A 23,019-nucleotide genomic window follows, 5' to 3' on the forward strand; every position below is an offset into this window, starting at 1 on the left:
TAACATCCCCCCATTGTGGAAGGCCTAAAACAATGAATACTTTAAAATGCATTCCTGCTTTAAAAGCCTCATTAGCAATATAAAGAGTTTACGTAAAATAGTGCAGCAGTGGCTGCATGGACGATGCTGTGAGTCAGGGTGGAAAAAGATGACACAGTAAATGAAGTATACTCTGTCAAGACTTACTCCATTAAAAGTAGTATGAAGTATGTACTACTTATGAGTATGTAACAGTAGTATGGAGGCAAAAAAAAAAAAAAAAAAAACCTACATTTAAACATACTCAAAGCAAGAGTAAGTAAATATTTCTAATGTGAAAGAGCTGACATCATACCCAACCCTGCAAGACTAACCAGTTTTCTAAGCAAGCAGTCATACGGAAAATAATATGCCAACTCAATCAAACCTAGAATTTGGCTTGCTGGTTATCTAATGTTTAATAATCCTATTTAAAAAAAAAAAAAAAAAAAAAAAAAAAAAAAGAGAGAGAGAGAGAGAGAAAAAAAAAGCTTTTTGGAATAAAAGCTAAGGCACATTAGTACCAAATATGAAATCCAAACTAGCTAGCTAATTTAACAAGTGCATTCACAAAACCTAACACTATAGAAAATTTAAGTAAATAAATTACAAATTTTTAAGGTAACATCCTTCTTCATAGGTTTGCTGCATGTTTATCTCTCTTTAAAATTTGCTTGAGTGCAAGTATTCATTTTCAATTCAAATTCATTTGCAAAAGTTCAACTGCTGAAGTATTTTTCACTGCTGCTGATAATGATGGCTGATTTATATGTCCCGTGTGTTGCAGTGAAAGAGAGAGAACCCTACCCAACACTTTTTGGAGCTGGAAGCTGAGCTACAGAGCTAAGGTGTCCCACGGTCTGTGTTGACTTTACATTGAAGATTTTTTGTTTGTTTCTTTATGTTGAAAATAAGCAGTTGTGATGTAATTTTAAAAAGAAAAAAAGTGTTTCAGCATCAAATCAAAGACCTGAAGAAAATTGCCTGGTAAAGGAAAGACTATAGCAATTACTTCACTTTGAAAATGCTTTATTTAAAGAAACTAACACAACTGGCAATGTTGCCCTATCTATCTCCTATGAGATGAAGATTAGACAAGAGCTTTAACTGTCAGTGATAAACCAGGTTTCTCCTCAAAAGATATTAAATGCATTTTTAATCAAAAGGTGCAAAATAAATATCAAACTAATATATGGGAACAATTATTCTCTACAAATAACTGGTTGTTGGTGAAGGTATTGATTTCTGGAAATTGTAGTGGTACTACATGGGTCGATGGTCATGCAGTGACTTTGGTAATGGGGCCCAAACACACACACTCAAGTATGTACACTCATTAGTACACTGCTCCACTGAGCACAAACATATAACGGGCACTCTTTTACGTTCCCTCACACAGCTGCAATCAAAATTATTTAACCCCCGTTGCAAATCAGGTTTACTGTCAAAATTTACAGACTCAAATAAAAGCAACTGAAATAGTTCAACACAATGAATGCTTCAAGTAGTTTCCCATAGAAAATCTCTGGTGTGATTTGAAGAAGGCGGTTGCAGCACACAAACCCAAGAATATTACTGAACTGGAGGCCATTGCTCATGAGAAATGGGCTAAGATTCCTCAGGAACACTGCCAGAAGCTATGCATCTCATTTGCAGCAGGTCATAACAGTAAAAGGGTGCTCTACTAAGTACTAAAGATGGTTGCCATGAAGGGGTTGAATAATTTTGAAACTGGAGAAATCATTATAAGTTGCATTTTCAGTTGCATTTGGCGAAACCACTTGAAGCATTCGTTGTGTTGGGACTATTTCAATTGCTTTTGTTTGATTTGTTCATTTCAAACAGCTGGAAGTCTGTAAATTTTCACAATAAACCTGATTTGCCAGGGGGGTTGAATAATAATTTTGATTGCAACTGTATATAAATAACAGTAAGTAGAGGCAAAGAAATTTAAGTCATATTAGTTAGGCTGTTTTTAAGCGGTCCAGTCAGAGATCAAAAACAGACAATACACAGATGGGTCACAAATTAAAACAGTGGCTGTTGGGGGCATTTATTTTTGCTGACATGCTTTGAGTCCATTGTCCCCTTAGAGAGAACAGTCACTGCAAATCAATACAAAGTTATTCTGACTGATCATGTTTATCTTTATGATGAAACAGTTATATCCTGATGGGCATGGTCTCCTCCAGGATGACCCCATCCCCATGGCACGAGGGCTCATTAAATGATTTGATGAGGATGAAAATAATGTAAAGTCATGCTATAGCTATTGTAGTCACCAGACAATGGGAGATTTTGAAGCGTACTGGTGGACAGCGCTCTCCACTACTAACCGAGAGCATATCTATTGGAAGAATGGTACTTATCTCTAGTACAGTTTCAGAGACTTTTATGCCAAGGCACCCTGACACCAACTGGTCTGGTGGCTCTTGGTGGCCTAAAACCTTACCTAAAACACACTTTATAGTGTTCTGTTCCTTGAACTTGTCAACGGTCTGTAAATAGCAGTGTTTATTTATGATCTTTTTGTCCACCCCCCCCCCCCCCCTTACATTATGTACAACTTGCATGAGCTGAATAATGCTTTGTACTGTTTGAATTAACTCCCTCATAGGCAGCAGTTTGATGTCCCCAAAGTACAGATCTGGTCAATGATCACAGGGTTTGGGACATCTAAAGACACAACTGCACTCAATGAGGGCACAAAACTTCTTTGATGACATCTTCACCCATACTTAGGTTTTGTGGGCACATGATTTCAACCACAGCAAGGAAACTTGTGCTATGTAGAATAAGCTGCCTCATTCACCACTGGGCATGAGGTAGGGATACACCCTTGATGGTAATGCCAATCAATCATAGACAACTTGCATGCACACATTCACACGCTTTCACACCAAGGGCCATTTAGCACAGCCAATCCACCTACAGTCATGTGTTTGGGAGAGAGAACATACAGTAACCAGAGGTCAGGAAACAATCAGGGACCCTGGATCCGTGAGGTAGCAATGCTACCCACTGCACCATCTAATAGTCAACAAAGAAATTTAACCCTTCATCTCATGCGAGTGTACATTATGTAAGCAACATAAAGACAGTAAATAATCACTTTTATATATGTATATTGTTATTTTTTGGTCATGAACCTTGCTGAGTGGACCTTTAATTAATAACGTACTGCACAAATGTCATACTGCAGCACAGAGTAAACTTACAACTGTTCAAAAGACTTAGCAAATTCAGTGGTTTTTATGAAACAGGATCAGAATAGTTACAACATGAGTGAAACCAAAATGGCCACCTGTCCATCAGTAATAATAGAGAAGTCGTGGTTCTCATGGAAATACATAACAACCAGCGTATAGCTGATAAGTGCCCAATTAGTTCAATGGATACTTAACAGTATTTCAGCTTTAGTCTTATTCATAGAGCTCATGCTGTGTTGTAGCTGCCCACATCCTTTCCGAAGTTATAATAGTCCAGCTCCTGTATAGCAACCTCAGAGAGCTTGGTGAGATTAGGCGCATCATTAGCATCCATATTTTCAGGGGCGGCGAAGTTAAAGTTATCCTCTTCATAATCCTCATGAGGTTCCAGATCTGGAGGAGCATCTGAGAGACAAATAAGAGGTCAGAAATGAAGCAACCTTATTTCTTGATCACTGAATTTCAGCCTTAAGAGAGATTTTGTTAGAACTTCCTCACCTTGTCCCTCTGGGGATACATCCATGCCATGTTTAACCTTCATGTGTCGACTGAGGTTACCCTTCAGGTTGAATCGGCTGGAGCAGTACGAACACTTAAATGGCTTGCTGCCAGCATGGAGATGCATGTGACCCAGAAGATTATACATCCGGTTAAATGATTTCCCACACACCTGTTTAAAAAAAAAAAAACAACAACAAATAAATAAAATAGCAAAAATGGTGACGTATAATTGCATGAGATTTGCTGTATTTATTTCTGATTTGCATACAATGGACAGAACATTTACTGCTGGACAGATAGAGCTTGTGACAGTGGTGCCAATGTTTTTCAGGGGAAAGCAGCTATTGTATGCTCAAAAAGTCACCAGATGATGTCGGAGACTAATTTGCATATCCACTGCTTTGTTGTTGTATCTTATGGTAGCTGGACAACCTTACTGTGCACAGGACAAGCCTCTTTTTTTTTTTTTTAAATAAAATCACTAAAGTAGTTTAAAAAGTCACCAAGTATAGCAGCAAAGTAACTAAATCACCAACAACGAGTTGTGTACAGTTAACCAGATGGGTCCAAATTCTTCGTAGTATCAATGCTAATCAATACCACTGCAGTGTTTAGCAATCAGCAAAATCTGGAACGGTTTGTTTAAATGAATACAATTTGCTATTCACGTCTGTGGTGTTCTGATATTCTGGAGCCTTACCTTGCACTTAAAGGGTTTCACAGGAAGGTGGACGATCATGTGAGTTTTCAGAGTCTGCTTCTGGACGAAGGACTTGAAGCAGACGTGACACTGAAAGGGCCTGACACTAGCATGGATCAGCATGTGCCTCCTCAGGTTTGCAGACAATGTGAACTCGCGAGCACATACATCACACTTGAAGCCCTTCGTTCCCTGAGGATCAAGAGGAAGCAACAAAGACTGGTGACATCTCAAGGAATGATTTACAAGTGATGTCAGTCTGAGAGCACTTATCATTCATCTTATTCAAATAACAATTTCTTTTTGGCTTGGATGAGGTTTTGAAAAATGACTGTTTACATACACAGAGTTGGAAGTTTATTAGGTACATAACCCCCTTCTCACCATCTGTACATTCCAACGAGCGTGACATAACTGCTTTGTGTGGTATAAATTAAGTAGACCATTGTTTCAAGTATGAGGGTTATACTGACTGTTGGAATGGGTAACATGAAGAACGTGAGTTTATGGAATGATAGCTGGTGTTAGCTAGTTCTACATTTACACTTTTGGCAGACACTTTTATCGAAAGCAACTTAGAAATTAGCTTCTTTTTTTTTTTTTTAATAATCAGCTGCAGTTTTTTGTTCCAACCAAACAGGAGCCACTGCTTCCACTTGTTTAATCAGCTGATCTTGGTCTTCAATCAGGTTTGGTACCTACTTGGTTAAAACGAAACACTGCAACCGTAGTGGCCCTTTGCGGACAACAGGCATGGTCTTAGAGAAAACATCCCCCCAGCAGACCGCTGGCAAGCAAATGTGCCTGGTTGGACAAATCAAGATTTGTACTAATCTTGCTGCTGGAAAAATCTGAATTTGGCTCAAGCAGCATGGATCCAATTTTTATCATTCTTTTAGGGGTTAACAATACAATAAAGAGCATATGAATATGACCATGGAACTGACCAAGTTTAGCCCCCCATGGCTACAGTTTGTCCACATTTTATAGGACACTTCCAGCATGATAATGCACCATGACATGAGGCACATATCATTGCTGAATGGTTCCAGAGAACTTCTAGATACGTATCCCCTATTGTACAACAGCTACCAATTGGAGGTAGTGAAGCCTAGCATGTGCTTCCTCTGAGACACATGAATCTGTTTGAACTGCTGCACATGCTATGTCACAGGGCAGCTGAACACACTTGGAAGAAAACGCTGCCCTTTTCCGCATACGGAAGCTCGCAGACCACAGTGATTTGTGAATATCGCGCTGACTGACAAGAGGCAAGAGTAATGGCATCCTCCCACCCAGAAATCATGGCCAATTTTGTTTTGTTGGACACCCAGTCATGGACATCATCAGGTATCATCAGGATTCAACCTTGTGGTCTCCCAGCAATAGGGCAACTGCTTTAGTGTTACGGTACAACATTCTTGTGCAAAACATCCCAGCATCTTACCCTGGGCAAATAAATTACATCTAACCAGGCACAACACTACTAGATAAATGTACCTAATATTCTGGAAACTCTACAACAGGTGTGTCAAACTCAGGTCCTGGAGAACCATGACCTACAGAGATTTGAGTTTACTCTCTTCCAACATACCAAATTCATCCCATGAAGGCCTTGGGAACACAAAACAATGAGTTGCATCTGGTATGTTAGAGGAAAGAAAGGGAGGCAGAGAGAACAACCAACAGTGCCAATGGGGATGTCTCCACCACCACCAAGTCGAGCCTGTCTTGTTACTAATTTGTATACCAGAAATACCCTTAAAATATACTTCAGTCAGGAAGAAAACTATTGAAGAAAAACCATTTCAGACATTTGACCTTGCTGATCCTGTTTGAATCAATTCCAAAATCTGATCAGTTCATCTGCTGGTTACGACGAGAATCTTGGATATTTGCTTGGACAGACGGATACACAGACAACCGATGGCAAAATCATAGCTAGCCAAAAATGGGCCTGGAGTGCCTGAACATGAAGGCGTAAGTAACATCTCTGCAGGACAACCAGGATGGAAGCTATTAAAGAAAATATTAGACATGTGACCTTGTTATGACCTTAACCCTGTTTGGATCAATTCCAAAACCAGTTAATCTGCAGGTAACAACGATAATTCCATATAAATCCTACAAACATTCAACCACTCGTTCTTGAGGTATCACATTAACAATAATCTCGGACTGACAACCCGAAAACAAAAAGGAACTGCAGGGTGGTCTTCAACAATAAATGAGCAAGAGAGACAAAAACATGAAGAATGGATAGGTAATAGAGTGAGATGTAAAAAGAAACAAACGGAACATGAGAGACGTCAATTAAAAAGCAAGCATCTGGAAAACATAATTGCGTAGTTCATCAAATTTACAGAAACTGAGGCCAAGACAGCTAGGAATTATTTGTGTGCTCTTCCCTAATGAAGCAAGAGTTATGCCATTAACTCCAGTAATAGTTCATATAAGCCTGGAGTTGGGAGCAGAACAGATAATATTGAGATTCTAATATTGATTCTCCTGGTAGCTGTATACTTGACAGCTGCCCAATCAAAAAACTTTAAAACAAATAAATAAATAAATAAATAATTAAAAAAAAAAAAAAAAAAAAACCCTCCAAGCATAAATTTCCTACCTTATTTCTAACTGCAGTCCAGCAATTTCTCAAAGAAATCATCACTAATAACCACAGGGCATGACTACCACTGAAGGCAGAAGGTCATGAGATCAAATCCCAACACTGCCAAGCTACCTCAACTGCTCAGATGTATAAATAAGATAAATGCAAGTCGCTCCGAATAAGGGCGTCTGCCAACTGCTGTAAACGTAAAACCACGACAATCACAATAATCACACAGAATACAATACAACATAAAGTAAGATGTACCACTTCTGCATCATCAGCATCCATTTACTTTTTACGTAGATAAACATTAATTAGACCGATTCTTTTTAACATGTTGCGCTTTCATGTCGTTTAAATGTGTAGGCTATTTCTATAAAGTCATATGTAAGCTCCCCTAACCATGACATGCAGTGGTTTCAGTCAAACAAAAAGACATCTGTGGCATGACCAGCTCATTGTAAACATTCGATGTAAATAGATAGCTCTTGCCAGATGGCAGATAAATCCCACAATCCCACTCTCCAATATTCTATGCACCCTAGCTGAATTTGCCAATAAGAGAGCACTACTTATGTATTTCAAATTAAAATGAAGGTTATGGTGGGTTTGTAGTTTATTAAACACACACAAAAATATTTTAATAAGGTACCTAATAAACTGGGCTTTTTTTTTATTGAATAGCGTGTAAAGATTTTTTGCAGCCAAAAATATCTCAATTAAACAAAATTTTAAATTTGAAAAATTTGTTTTTCTGGCACTATTATTTATCCTAGTGCTAGGATTTTTATCCAACTGCCTTGGGTTTAGTCTTGTAAAACATGAAAGGCATTATGTATACCTACTTTTGCAGCTGTACTTGCAATGTGTAACACAGTAAAAGCTCCATACACACACAAACATACTAAAACAAAGTCATTTTTACCTTAGCGGCACGTGGCTGAGGCTTGAGCACTTTATGTATGAGAGAGTGCTGACGTAGCTGGTGGAGCTGCAGGAACTGCAGGCCGCACTGGCTGCAGGAAAAAGAGCGTTGGGCCTGATGCTTCAGCATATGGTTCTGCAACTGACTACGGTAGGCAAATGTCTTACTGCAGTGGCTACACTGGAAGGTGGCCGGCCCTTGGTGGCTGACCTGATGGCGCTTGAGGTGGGCATAGGTGGGGAACTCCATGGAGCACTGCGGGCAGATGTGGCAACGGCCACGCTCATGCTTCACCTCATGGGCTCGCAGCTCACTGGGGTAGGCAAAGCCTCGACGGCAGAAACGGCAGCTGAAGGGCTTGACATCAGAGTGTTGCAACATGTGGCGTTTTAGGTGGCTGGTCTGAGTAAAGCCCTTTTTGCAGACAGTGCACTTGTGCGGCCGTGTGCCTTGGTGGGTCAGGAGGTGTGTCTGCAGGTGGCTTGGCTGCTTGAAGAGCTTACCGCAATGTGGGCAAGCATGGGGTTTAATGCCATTGTGACCCAAGATGTGCGTTACAAGGTTATATTTGGAAGTGTATGACTTTTCGCACATGCGGCACTTCCAACGCTTCAAGCCTTCGCCGACATCTACACAATACGACTCATTGATCTGTATGTTGATGTCCAATCGGTCAATGCGGCGGCCCCGCGGTGCCTCCCCTTCCACAGGCTCCCCCCAGAACATGCCTTGGTTGCTCTCATCAAACTCCCCTACCCCATCCATATCCCCACCCTCATAGCCAACCTCATTAGCACGGAAGTAGCTGCTGATCTCCTCCCCTCCACTGCCAGCCTTCCCCATCCTTGCATCATTCCCTTCCTCTTCCTCATTTCCTCTTTTCTCCAGTGTATGGTTTCTGCCATGAGTATGAACCTCATTAGGTGTGTGACTGTTGGAGTGGGGATGAACATGGTGGTTAGGTGGTGGATGTGTGCTCTTGGGTTCTCGCACACAGGTAGAGCAGCAGTTGCTTTGGTGAGGTTTGGAGGCTAGGCGGTAACCAGAGTTGTCTACCATCTGCATGCTCTCTCTAGGCATCATGCTCATCATGTGGTTGCAGGAAGGTAGTCCCGGGGTCACACACTCACCTTTGACATGTGAACCCGAGTTATGGTGCCCTATAAGAGGCTTTGTGTTTTCAGGTGTCCCCTGCCACCTCCTTTCCGCACAGCTTGGGTGAACCTGACCGTCCTCGCCGAGGTTCACACCCAGGTAATCACCATTAGCACCAATGAGCTGGTCAGCATACTCATACTCCATCCGCTCGATGGACGGAGCAGGCGATTCTTTGGGCTCTCCGGTATAAAAGCCGTTAGGTGCAATGGTGGCACCAAAGACCTCATTCTGGGATATAAGTCCCAACACAGCAGCTTGGGCCAGAGACAAGACCACCACTGGGTCTGTCTGTGTCCCCACATCCATCTGCTGGTGCATGGCTTCAGCGTAACATCGAACCAGCTGCTGGGTCTTCTCCTCCTGCAACATACATACATCATAAATACCTCAGAGGGCATAAATGAGCAACCTAGACGTCAAGTAAAATCCAACTAAAAAGATATCTTGGATTCCATTGTTCACCATTTAAACCACAAAGACACTGAATTCATCTCCTGAGGAATTAAAATGCTTTATTTGTGATAGAACTGAAGATATTGTCAGGCAATTACAATGTAATTCAATCACCTGATTTAATTTCACATAAAAATGATACACTGATAACTGTGAATTCAGCTCTCTGAGCTCTTGTTTTTTCATTTGTGAACAACCATACTCCTAACAAAATAAGTAAAAAACAGAGAGAGAGAGAGAGAGAGAGAGAGAGAGAGAGAGAGATACTAACAAAAAAAAATCATGAATATGCACAGTGAGGGAAACAGTGCATGAAAGGAAGCTCGACTGACAGAAAAGACAGATTAGGCGAGTGATGGAGGGAGAGGAAAAAAAGAGGAGGGGTTGAATGTGTGAGTGAACAAGAGAGTGGGTGAGTGAAAGAGAGCAAGAGAAAAGAGGCACAGAGAGAGAGAGAGAAAGAGAGGGGGGGAATAAAATGAAAAGCATATAAAAATAAATTTAATTTAGATGTACAGAAAGAAATAACAGCATAATATCTTAAATGTGAAAAAGGCATTTGGTTAAAACACCACAGCTTTTCAATCATTAAAATCTGTAGTGTACACAGTAAGGAATAAGTGAAACACACACACACACAAACACACACACACACACACACACACACACACACACACCCTCTAATATAAACTTACCAAATTTCTCTTGGTTTGAGGTTTTAGATGTTTGAGCGATCTCATCTTTAGTCAAAAGTTCACGTTTACCTGCTTGCCCCTTCTGCTCCACACTCTCTACAGTCTATAGCTACACACAAACACACACAGATACACAGTCTCTGTTCTCTCTGTATGTGAGCTTGTTCGTTTTCCTCTCTCTCTCCCCTCCCTTTCTGTCAGACTCTCTCTCTCTCTCTCTCTCTCTCTTTCTTTCTCTCTCACTCTCTCTCTCTCTCTCTCGTATGTGCTCGCTCTAATTTTCCTCTTTCCCCTCCCCCATCTCTCTCTCTGTCTGTCTCTCTTTCTTTTTCTCTCTCTTTCATACTGGTGCAAGCACACACACACACACACACACACACACACACACACACACACACACACACAAGTGCGCACGCACACACACACACACACACACACACACACATCATGGTATTTGCTTTTATGCCCCAAAGAAAAACATATTAGATATAAACACCCCAAATCAGTACTAGATTGAGAGGAGTTGAAACAAAGAATAAAAGAGAGAGAGAGAGAGAGAGAGAGACAGAGAGAGAGAGAGATGAAGGGGAAAGAGAGAGAGTGACTAAGCAAACATAGTAAAATAAAAGATAAAAACATACACATAATGTGGATAAGAATAATGAATGAAATGGGAAAGGAGAAGAGGAGAGACAGACAGATAAAGGCAGTAAGAAATCTGCACTGGCCACAAAGTCAGAGGGTCATAATTGGAATACGCAAATCTTCAGTGTATACCCAAGTCCAGTAATGGTCATTCAGTATACATCAGTGTTTCACACACAGCCAAATATAATACACATAAAAGCAAAACTTGCTCAAGTTCAAACATTATTAACTAAACATGTACATGCTTTTCATTGAGTTAACTTTGTTCTTTTTGGTCTGTAGGGGGGAAAAAAACTGTTTAATATTCTAATCTTTAACTGGAACAATAAACTGTATGGATACTAGAAATGTCCCAATACACAGTTTGTTTATTTGATCATGGTTAATATACGATATAATGTTGCAGTACAGTATGTATATGAACCCATTTTCATTTTGGGGGCATTTTAGAATTGTAGTGGTTACACCTCAGGAGAAAATGGCTGAGAGAGAGGTATTCAGGAAGACAAGAAAATGGAGGGATGAGGGAGGAGAAGTCTTTTTCAGTGAGGGAGAGGGAGGGAGAGAGCGAGAGAGAGAGAGGGAGAGAGGGAAAGAGAGAGAGAGAGAGAGAGAGAGAGAGAGAGAGAGGGAGGGAGAAGGAAAGAACAAATAGAGAGAGAGCAAGAAAGAGAGGGGAGGAGATAAACAGAATGACCGAGGGAGGGGAGAGAGCGAGTGAGAGAGAAAGACAGACAGACAGAAAGGGAGACGGAAAGAGAGGGAGTGCGAGGACGAATGAGGGAGGGGGAAAGAGAGAGAGCGCGAGAGAGAGAGAGGAGTGACAGAGTGAAGGAGATAGAGAGAGAGTGAGAGAAAGAAAGGGAGGGCAGGGAGTGAGACAGGAAAGAGAAAATGGAGACATGAGAGACAGATTCTGATTGCAAGTACTTTGATTAAGTTTTAAACGCCACAGTCCAGTTTTTCACAGGGTTCATTTACATGGTTTCAAGTGTCTGATCCAAGTCAGGTTCACATACTGAACATACTAGAAAATGACTGAACCCTCTTATGGCTTATTATTCGCACACAGTAGAGGACAGTGTGTAGAGTCACACAGTCACACACAGTGCCTTTACATGCACACTGATGATCCCAACATTACCCGATTTAGACAGTTGTCTAAACATTTGCAATCAGATTATAAAACTGACCATTTACAATATGTATATTAACAGCCAGAAAGAGAAAAACTCTCTCTGGATCAAACTCATAACAGCTTGAGGAAGGCAATCCTGAATAATTACCAGTATCCTTGAGTTATACATCCAAACTTCAGTTGTACTTCAGTTTTGGTTGGTACAACCAACCAATCAACCATCCCTTCATTCGTTCTCTCTAACCACTTTATCCTAGTCAGGGTAGTGGTGGATCTAGAGCCTATCCCAGAAACACTGGGCGCAAGGCAGGAATACAACCTGCCACTGGAAGACATCGTACACACACGCATTCACACCAAGGGGCAATTTAGATTCACCACTGTGGTAAAATCAGCCCCAGTTCTCTGATAGGTGAAGTGTGGTGCTTCATTATGGGATAGACATCTCCTAATTATACTTCAGAAGTCTTATTCCAGCCCTTTCCATTATATAGGGAAGTGGAAATTTTTTTGGTAGCACATAAACTGATCCCTTGATACTGTTGATTTGCATGGATTAACAGTATGTTGGTTCAGGCTGGTGTGATTTTGCAGAAAACGTAGGAGTAACTTTTTCCTCCCTGATAAGTGCCAGAGCACAGACACCACCATACAACCTTCATGTTTTCTGTTTGCTCACAAGACCCATGTTTGCAAATTCACACGTCAAACATCACATACATAATGATGCAGAGTGAAACTATCTGCTACCAGAAGCAAATGCACATTTAGGGTCCTTTCGCAAGGCAAACTGTATTTGCATTTAGACACTGCTTTAACTGAGGATAGGGGAAATTGTTCGGGAACTGATTTTGCCTTATTCATCAGGAGTAAAGATAAGATCAACACAATTGGAGCACCGAAAAGGCTGCTTGTGCTTATCTGAGCACCACTGTTCAAACACTTACCACTGGTATCCATCAAGGGATCTATTGCGCTGGATGTGAACGATAAATTTCTGCCCAGTTGAGCAGGTCCCTGCACAAAAAAAAATGGGGCGAAGCTAGGGAGAAGCCACCTGTTTCCAAGAGTTCACCTGGGCAACTGAGGGACTCGTACACTGCCACTATTACACAAGGTGCAAACATTCACTGATGCGCAAGAAGGCAACACAATTCATTAAGAGCCAGGGGGTGTAAACTTTTGAACACGATGATTGATGTAAATTGTTAGCATTTTGTCTTCTGGGAGACATGTAACTATCTTATCTAGCATCTGAAGGGCAGTACTAAATGAAAAAATAATTTACACCGATCATCCTGTTTAAAAGTTTACACCCCCCTGGCTCTTAATGTATCGTGTTACCTTCTTGAGCATCAGTGAATGTTTGCACCTTATGTAACAGTTGTTTACGAGTCCCTCAGTTGCCCTCAGTGTGAAAAGATGGATCTGAACATCATGTAACTACCGTTGGAAAGGGGTCAAATGCAGAAGATGCTGGAAAAGCAAAGAATGTGCAGGACCTGGAGGATTTTTCCTGAAGAACAGTGGGCAGTTTAACTGCACAGGACAAACAAGGGACTCATGAACAACTATCACAAAACATAAAAACAGTCGCTAATCATCCAGGTAACGAAACACAGTACTAATAATAAAGGGTATATAAACTTCTGAACGGGGTAATTTTTAGAAGTTGAGCTATTACCTTGTCTTGTGGACTATATGTAAACATCTGTTATGTGAAATAGCTTAAGGACAGTACTAAATAAAAAAAAAAACATGGGATTTTTATGATCCCTCATATTGTTAACAGTATTAAGATTTAGTAGATTCTGCAAGGGGTATGCAAACTTTTGGGAACAACTGTATCAGACACCAATAACATTGTCTCTCTGACCCAAGAAGTTCTCTTCGACAGAGGCATGATCAAAAAGGTACCCCATGGTTCAAAACAAAAGGTTCTACAACATCTTTCCATCCAAGAAGGATGGTGCTGTCCATTTAATTCTAGAAATTAAAAGGAAAGCATTTCCAAAACTACAATCCAAAGTCACCTACATCACCACAAGTTGTTTGGATTGTTTCAAGAAAAAAGCCTCTACTCTCATCCACAAACAAACTCAAGTGTCTTCAGTTTGCCAGACACTACAGGAACTTCAAATGGGATCGGGTTCTATGGTCAGATGAAACCAAAATGGAGCTTTTTGGCAATAAACACCAGAGGTGGTTCTGGCGCACACAGACAGGTAGCTATATGAAAAAGTACCTCATGCCCACAGTTAAATATGCGGGTGGCTCTTTAAAGTTTTGGGGCTGTTTTTCTGCCAGAGGACCTGGACATTTTGTTATGATACATAGCATCATGGACTATCAAATATCAACAAAAATTAAATGAAAGCCTGAATGCCTCTGCCATAAAGATTAAAAAGGGCCATGGTTGGATCTTCCAGCAGGACAATGATCCAAAACATACATCAAAATCAACACAAAAATAGATTACTGACCACAAAATCAAGGTCCTGCCATGGCCATCCCAGTCCCCTGACTTGAAACCCATAGAAAACCTGTGGGGTGACCTGAAGAGGAGAGTCCACCAGAGTGGACCTTGAAATCTGAAGGATCTGGAGAGATTCTGTATGGAGGAATGGTCTCAGATCCCTTGCCATGTATTCTCCAACCTCATCAGGCATTAGAGGAGAAGACTCAGAGCTGTTATCTTGGCAAAGGGAGGCAGCACAAAGTATTGACTAAAAGGGTGCCAACAATTGTTGCACACATTTATTTAACAAAGATTTTTATTTGATAAACCTGTGTTGTGTTTGCAATTGTTTGATATCCATGAGAGCAGACTATTTTTGTGAATTTTTTAAAGAAAAGATCAAAAGGTTAAAAAATAGACAATTTTTCAGTCTTCTTTGCTCATATTTACCAAGGGTGCCAATATTAGTGGAGAGCACTGTATAACATCAAAAAGCTAATTATGAAAATGAGCTGACAGGAGATTTGAGCTGACAGTTTACTACTTTCTTGGTCACACTGCATTGAGTGTTTTTGATGAGGCTGTGAGCTGAGCCAGTGCTATAGCACTGCACTTGGCAGGCTTTGCAGCAGACAATTTGAACTACCATCACAAGTTATATGGCCTGATCTTCACACCCATATGTGGGCCTTCACCACAAAGTTGTTTCCACTTGGCTATTTGCCAAGTTAGAACAAAACCATTGTCTACAATGTCTTTGTTCTCCGTACCATTAAGATTTCTCTTTATTGGAACTATAGGCCCCGAACCTGTTCCAGCATGACAATGCCCCATAAGGTCACAAAAGGTCCATAAAGATAAGGCTGGTTTGGAAGCACTCAAGTGCCTTGCTCAAAGCCCTGTCCTGCACCCCACTGAGTACCTTTAGCATGAATTGGAATGCTAACTACACCCTGGGCCAACATCAGTGCCTGACCTCACTAATGCTCTTCTGGCTGAATGGACAAATCTCCACAGCCATGTTTGAAAATCTAGTGGAAAGCCTTCCCAGAAAAGTGGTTTCTATAGGTTATTATAACAGCAAAAGGGAACTAAATCTGGAATAGGAAGTTCAAATAGCTCATATGGTTGTGATTATAGTGTATATGCTGTGCATCAATTAATTGGTTTCATCCATTCATTCTCATACATATACTTTATTTATAACTGTATATATTAGGGCTGGGTAAAAAAATATCGGTTCTCCGATTTTAATCGATCTTCAATTTAACTAAACGATATCGATTCGGGAAATCCCCGATTCTTAATGTGCATGCTTTACTTGAGATGTGAATATTGTCTGTAGTTCGCCTCTCGTCCTGAACACTTCGCCATCTGTCATGTTTTGAATTTTGAAAACGGTTTCATCTCTTAAACATGTTTTAAGTTGTTAATGAATTTCACTGTTGCACATTTACAATGTTTTTATTTTTTTTACAGTAATGTGCAGTTTGTGCTAACCTTGTGTGCATTGTATGCACATATTTATGATTTCTTGTTACTCAAAGTAAAAAGTAATTAAACATAATTGTTTGGGCCCTTTTGTTAATGTAAATGTGCTTTTCAGTAATATAGCCAAGTAAGAGGGTTTCAGTTACCAGCATTTACATTAAAACATGGATTCCATGTCTGCAAAACTAACATTTTAAATGGAATATTTATATTTAAACTAATCGAAATTGAAACTGAATCAAAACCATATAAATATGAATCGAACCGCCAAACTGGTCACAATACCCAACTCTTATACAAAGCCAATTATAATCAAGGATCATCAAGAAAGTTATTTTTGTATTAGAATACTTCTGTCACAAGAAGGTTTGCCTATGGTGGATGATAAAACTGTCAATATTTGTCAAGTATTTCCCTTCTCAGTGCACATCATGTGTTTTGTTCGTAGTTTTCCATGTGCCTTTGTTAACGTTTTGACTTTGTTTTCTCCTCCTCTACTAGTTCAATGGTTTTCATGAGTTCTCAATCATCGCCGTCTTGTTTCTACGTAATTATGTTCCAAGTCATCACTTGTTCTTGCTTCTCACCATCTAGTTATTTTGTGTGCGTCATTTAGAGTATCACTTTCTTTTGTTTCTATTTGTTTCTTATTAAAACCTTCATGCATTTGTATCCTGGTTTCCTGTACTTCCTAATTTTGAGTCATCATAGAAGAGCACGCTGTATAAGTGATATACAGCTGAAGGACCGACTGAGCAGCATGTACCATGTTTGGAGTCAGTTTGGATAACATTGTAGTGGGTCAACAACAACAACAACAACTCCAACAAATGTCCCGCTTCCATTGCAGGGCTTTAACATCAACTGGTCGTACCAACATGTTCCACAACTCTGGACAAATACGTAGGATCTGGGAACTGGCGTTCTGTGCAGTGGCGCTAAACATACGTGATATCTGGACCAATCACAGACTGGGAAAGGCCTGAGAAACTGTTGCCTCATTCATTTAAAGTATATGATTAGATTATTACTGATTTATATATAAAAATACCCAGAAGCTATAATAGAAAGAAGCTTTAATTATGGAAATAAGTTGACAGGGTTCAAAGCTACTGTTAGTAATTTTTTTAAGAATACCTAGGAATAAACCAAAACACTGTCTTGGCCTGATAGCGAGCACAAAAGAATAAAAACTGTGAAAGTTCTGGACTGTTTCCTGGCCTCAGTAACTAAAAATTCCAGCATGATCCAACTGTATTAACCAATCAGAAAACGTCTCTACAGGAAGACGGATCTCCGAAGCGACACTTCTTTTTCACAAATACTTCTCATCCAATAAACCACTTTACCAATACAATTCTGATGAACTTATGTCTCTGTAAATGAAGCCCTTCATTCCTAGGGTTAGGTACCGAAACCCTATACGACCGATGTGTACCGGACCGAATCAGAACATAGATTTCGGTGCTATTTAAATGCCTGAGCTGTCGATTGAAATATTTGCCCTCTGGTGCGCCGAAATGGATGTAAGAAGCATCATCACCGTACGTGGCCGCTAGTTAAATTATACTGCATTCGTGTGGTGCCAGAATAATCGGAAAAATCATTTCCCGAATGAGAAAATTCACGTGAACGCAAGTCGGAACAACAACATGGAAAATCGAAGAACATGGCAGACAACAGTGATTGGTTAATGGTAAGAAACCTTTGATTAATGGGGCAAAATCACGTATTGCAAATAATTGTTTTGCTAACATATAATTTGTAATATGATATTAGGTTATAACGGTTAGTTACTGTCCATGTAGATTGACATAGATTAATTAAAACAGTTATTTATTAGCATTAACCCTGATAAATCAGGTAAAGCAATATTTAGTGCTTTCAGGTAATTTACTGGTGCAGTAACAACTCTGGGACAAAATCATGTTGTATTATGAAGCTCTGCTAATACAAATCCAGCACATCTTTCTAGTAACGTTAGCATCCATGTTGTTTTCACATTCCAAATTAAAAGAACAACTCGGGAAAGGAGACCATCCGAGGAGCGCGTGAATGCAGCAGGTACACTTTCTCCGACTGCAGCAGGTAGAATAACGTTTGCTAGCTACATTAAACAAGCTTAAATTAAAATGCCTAAAGCGAAAGGTTCTAAAGTGTGGCTGAATTTCACAAGAAAGAATTCCGACACCGCGACGTGCAACAAATGTGTGTAAAGGGGGAAACACGTCAAACCTGATGAAACATTATCCACTGTTGTTTTATGACTCTTTTTTTTTTAAGTATCGGTTCAGGCACGGGTACCATTTTAGAAGTATCGATTTGGCACCGGTATCATAAAAAACCCAAACGATACCCAACCCTATTCATTCCTGTCACAAACAGCACACTTGACCAAGCTGAAATTGAACCTAATAGAACCTCATAACGAATAGCTGGATACTGCTTTAAATAAATAAATAAATAAATAAATAAGTAAATAAATAAATAAATAAAAGACGGGAGATCTAATAATTACAGTTATCATTTGTTCATTTTTATAATGACTTCATCAAAAATGAAACGAATATGTATGCTGGTTAATTTCCTGGTATATTTCCCTTTTCTTTCATACACACTGCTGAAACAAGAAATCTTTTGGGCCTTGTTTAACCACGCCTGCTGAATTTATCGAGGACAATATCCTAGACAAAAAGATGCCATGCGGTTCTGGAGTTGGACTGTACATACTTGTGTAAAATTAACAGTCAATAACTGTGTTTCCATGCGCGTGTGTTTTGCGGATTTGGGGATATCTTATAAAAAACAACACTGGATAGAAACACCAGACGTGAATAAAATCTTGTGCTCAATTGAGGTGGATAATTTTTAAAATTTGATTAGAAGACATGCACATAAACTACGATGGAAACACATTTAACGAATAAATTCCTCAACGCACATAAAGACTCGTGTGACTTTGCCTTAACAAATCACGTAATTAGATAATCGGCCCAGATGAGTAAAAACCGCAGAGCGCGAGATGTGCTGGTTTCCCCAGATAGCGACAATTTCCTTCTCTTGAACATGGGATGGAAACGGTGCTTTATTCGCAAATGTTTTAAGCGATATTCCAATTTTTTGCACAAGTTAAATTCGCAACTTGGTTGGAAACATAGCTAGTGATGATGGCTGTGACGGAGAGCCACAGGTTCATCACCAGGAGTCGTCAAACATGTCTGAGTGATCATTCAATAGATAAAGAATTATTATTAGTATACACATTTGCCTAGGCTGGTACATGCTATTAGATCAAACTTTGTTCCTGGTGCCAGGTGTTCGTACTGAAATCCGACATTTCTGGTTAAGAGTTAAAACATTATGAACAAAATGTCAATAAACAGAATATTTAAGATATCCATCCTCATTTTAAATATTCAATTACTACTTGATAAAATGATATTATTTACTCTCGCTAACAGAGTAACCCGGTGTACAGTAGTGATGGGAAGTTCGGATCATTTTACCGACTCGGATCTTTGAACGAATCTCGTTCAGCAAAATGAACGAATCTTTTTTCGAGTCATTTCATTCATTTCAGCAGAATATAATTAAAACGTTACATGTTAAATTCCCCCAACACCTCTAGTACTTACACAAATGGTGATCAGATTTGGAATAAAAAATAAACTATAGGCTAATGCAGCGAAGGCTGAATTATGAGAAACAGAAATGATTAATTAATAGCGTAGCTGGTCTTCAGGCTATGCAGTCTGTTAGTTCACCTCGCCTCCTGATCAGAGTCGTTCTTTTGTCACGTCTGTTCCCCGGAAACAGAAATGATTAGTTCATATCTCGAGTCAACCATTTTTTTTCCTCAACCAAGGGATGGCTGGGAAAGAGAAAAACATGCAGGAAGACACTCCAGGATAATAATAATAATAATAAAATAAAGCTCTGCAAGCTACATCACACAGTTCGATAAAAGCCTCAGCAAAATCCAGCTCTGGCCGCAATGATCACATTTTTCAATCCTGTACAGATTGAAAAACGCACCAAAGTAAAGCCGGATGCACACTGTGTGTTTTTATTAGTCCTTTGCGACTGTTGCTTGTCAGACTGGACGAACATGATCCCCGCTGTAAGCCGTGACACACTGTAGGATCTCAGTTATCATTAATGTCAGACTGTACGACAGTCAAGACGTGAAAAACGCACGAACGCAAGTAGACTCGTACGGAGTAGGAGATGCCACACTACAGGACTGTGCCTCAAACCTTCCGACACTGCCAGAATATAATCTGACGGAAAATTTGATCAGCTGTTAATCGGCTGTCGGAGAACACGTCAAACTAGCGATCAAGGATTACAGATTTTGGCCTCGGATTATAGGAATCGTTCGGCATCCTCAAAATTTGTCTCACACGGCCAAATCGTGGCCAAAATCATACAACGTGAACCCGTTTACTGCTAAAGAGCTGCTCCTGGGGAACAAGACCCGCCTCCGGAGGCGGGACATAAACCTTCTAGAGAGCATTTAATTGGATAAACACAAGACTGGTACAGAATTAGTCATCGAAAAAATATTAACTGTTTTCCCAGAAGAGATTTAAAAACGAGAATATCTCCAAAACAACTGCTGTATTTTTTCCCCATCTTTCTTGTAAGACTGACTAACTTTTTAGTGTACAATTATTTTATTAATGATCACTAAGAGGCAGGATCAAAACACTTTGAAATAGCTAACTGAGTCCTACTGCTATTGCTTTCACTCACCTGACTTCTCTGATCGATCACATTTCTGTAACTGGTCACTGAGAGTTTAATGGAAGCTCAAAAGGCTGATCGTGACAGAAATTTCTGTCCACTTTTTCGTTACATGAACCGATTTTTACAACAAATCACAGCAAACCCCAAGCAAAATCTACAGCTATTAGCCCAATTCGTTTACTTTAACAATGTTAGAACTCTGCCTACAGAAATCATGCTGAAAATAGCGAGTCTGACCAACAAAAACGCTGATTCTAACGCGGAAACGTTTTTAAATGAAACCTACATTGATATATTTTCCTGTTTTGTGCACTTATTTATGCTAGGTTAGCCTAGCTTCCCGTTAGGTAGCACTGAGAGGACAGGGCGAGTGTGGCCTGCTTTTTCCACACCATCCAACACCGTCTACCAGCTTGTGGAAGTACATTTTTTTAAAAACAGCCATTTTAGGGCTTTCTAACAACCCACAAAGAAACATTCATGTACTTCAGAACTGAAATTATTTTACAGAAAGAATTGGACTTGCCCTGGGACTGCTCGGGTAGCTCAGGGCAAGTGCATTAGTTTCATTTTAGCTCAAATAACAATAACGATCCATCGGTTGACTTACCACACTCCAAAACTCGGTTCTGTACGTAGAAGACACTTTGGAGATTTTTTTTACTACCACTACAGACTGAATCTGAGCGAATTCTGGCTTTTAGTTCGGTAGAAAGTAAGAGAAAGTGACGTGAACAAATATCATACCCCCTGTCAAAACAATTCGCAGCCACTAGAGGGCAGAAATAAGAGCGAACCGCGAATAATGGATGTCTTCTTCTTGCATTGGATGGTTAGACGCTGCTATTGCTCACTGTCGCCGTCCTCTGTTCTAAATATTTTAGAAGGTTATGCCTCAGTGAGGTATACCACATCTTTTGTCTAACATAGATGCTGAACCCCTTAAAGCCTAAGCCTGTCACCAATAACAAGCTATGTAAGCTTTCAAATAATTCAGTTTCTCTAAGCAGAGTGGTCCTGGCTGAACTACAGTTGTCAGAAGTCAGAAGTTTACATACAACTTAGAAAATACATATTTAACTCAGTTGTTCACAATTCCTGACATTTAATTGTAGAAAGCATTCCCTGTCTTAGGTCATTTAGGATCACTACTTAATTTTAAGAATATGAAACATCAGAATAGTATTAGAGAGAAGGATTTATTCCAGCTTTTATTTCTTTCATTGCATTCCCAGTAGGTCAGAAGTTTACATACACTTGGTTAGTATTTGGTAGCATTTGCATTTAAATTGATTAATTTGGATCAGATATTTTCGGTAGCCTTCAACAAGCTTCTTACAATAAGTTGCTGGAATTTTGGTCCATTCCTCCTGACAGAACTAGTGTTACTGAGTCAGGTTTCTAGGCCTCCTTGCTCACACGTTTTTTCAATTCTTCTCACAAATTTTTGTGATTGAGGTCAGAGGTTTGTGAAGGCCACTCCAATACCTTTGTCACAACTTTGGAGGTATGCATGGGGTTATTGTCCATTCGGAAAGACCCTTTTGTGACAGCTTTAAGTTCCTGGCTGATGTCTTGAGATGTTGCTTTAATATATCCACATAAATTTCCTTCCTTGTGATGCCATCTATTTTATGAAGTGCTACAGTCCCTCCTGCAGCAAAGCATCCCCACAACTTGATGCTGCCACCCCCACGTTTCAAAGTTGACATGGTGTTCTTCGGCTTGTAAGCCTCACCCTTTTTACTCGTCACATAACGATGGTCATTATAGCCCAACAGTTACATTTTTGTTTCATCACACCAGAGGACATTTCTCCAAAAAATAAGATCTTTGTTCCCACATGCACATGCAAACTGTACTCTGGCTTTTTATGGTGGTTTTGGAGCAGTGGCTTCTTCCTTGCCGAGCAGGCTATGCTGATATAGGACTAGTTTTACTGTTCATATAGATACTCGTCTAGCTGTTTCCTCTAGCATCGTCACAAGGTCCTATGCTGTTGTTCGGGGTTGATCTGCACTTTTTGTACTCTCAAGGAAACAGAATACATCTCCTTCCTGAACAGTATGATGGCTGCGTGGTACCATGGTGTTTAAACTTGCATACTGTTGTTTGTAAAGATGAATGAGGTACCTTCAGGCGTTTGGAAATTGCTCCCAAGGACAAACCAGACTTGTCGAGGTCCACAATTGTTTTTCCAAGGTCTTGCCTGATTTCTTTTGTTTCCTATGATGTCAAGTAAAGAGGCACTGAGCTTGAATGCAC

General features: G+C 40.0%; 1 protein-coding gene across 2 annotated transcripts; it reads right to left on the reverse strand.

Annotated features, from left to right (window-relative positions):
- Nucleotides 1-1,030: 1,030 nt before the first annotated feature.
- Nucleotides 1,031-21,908, reverse strand: znf710b (zinc finger protein 710b). Of its 2 annotated transcripts, none has more exons than XM_053634966.1 (5): nt 21,365-21,908; nt 7,965-9,482; nt 4,429-4,620; nt 3,726-3,897; nt 1,031-3,632 (listed from the first exon to the last, which is right to left on the reverse strand). In XM_053634966.1, the coding sequence occupies exons 2-5, from the start codon at nt 9,438-9,440 to the stop codon at nt 3,454-3,456; spliced, it is 2,019 nt and encodes a 672-aa protein (XP_053490941.1). In that variant the 5' UTR covers nt 9,441-9,482; nt 21,365-21,908; the 3' UTR covers nt 1,031-3,453. The 2 variants fall into 2 exon arrangements, with proteins under 2 accessions (XP_053490941.1, XP_053490940.1); XM_053634965.1 differs by lacking the exon at nt 21,365-21,908 and adding an exon at nt 10,271-10,640.
- Between the last annotated feature and the right edge of the window lie 1,111 nt (nt 21,909-23,019).

The sequence above is a fragment of the Ictalurus furcatus genome, chromosome 10 (genome assembly GCF_023375685.1).
Source record: "Ictalurus furcatus strain D&B chromosome 10, Billie_1.0, whole genome shotgun sequence".
NCBI lineage: Eukaryota > Metazoa > Chordata > Actinopteri > Siluriformes > Ictaluridae > Ictalurus > Ictalurus furcatus.

Bases quoted from the DNA above. Each gene is read 5' to 3' on its own strand.
- znf710b (XM_053634965.1), bottom strand. From the start codon at position 10,315: ATGAGATCGCTCAAACATCTAAAACCTCAAACCAAGAGAAATTTG. The intron at 9,483-10,270 runs GTAAGTTTATAT...TGTATGTTGCAG, and splicing joins CTCAAACCAAGAGAAATTTG to GAGGAGAAGACCCAGCAGCT. The intron at 3,898-4,428 runs GTAAGGCTCCAG...TTTTTTAAACAG, and splicing joins TGAAACCCTTTAAGTGCAAG to GTGTGTGGGAAATCATTTAA.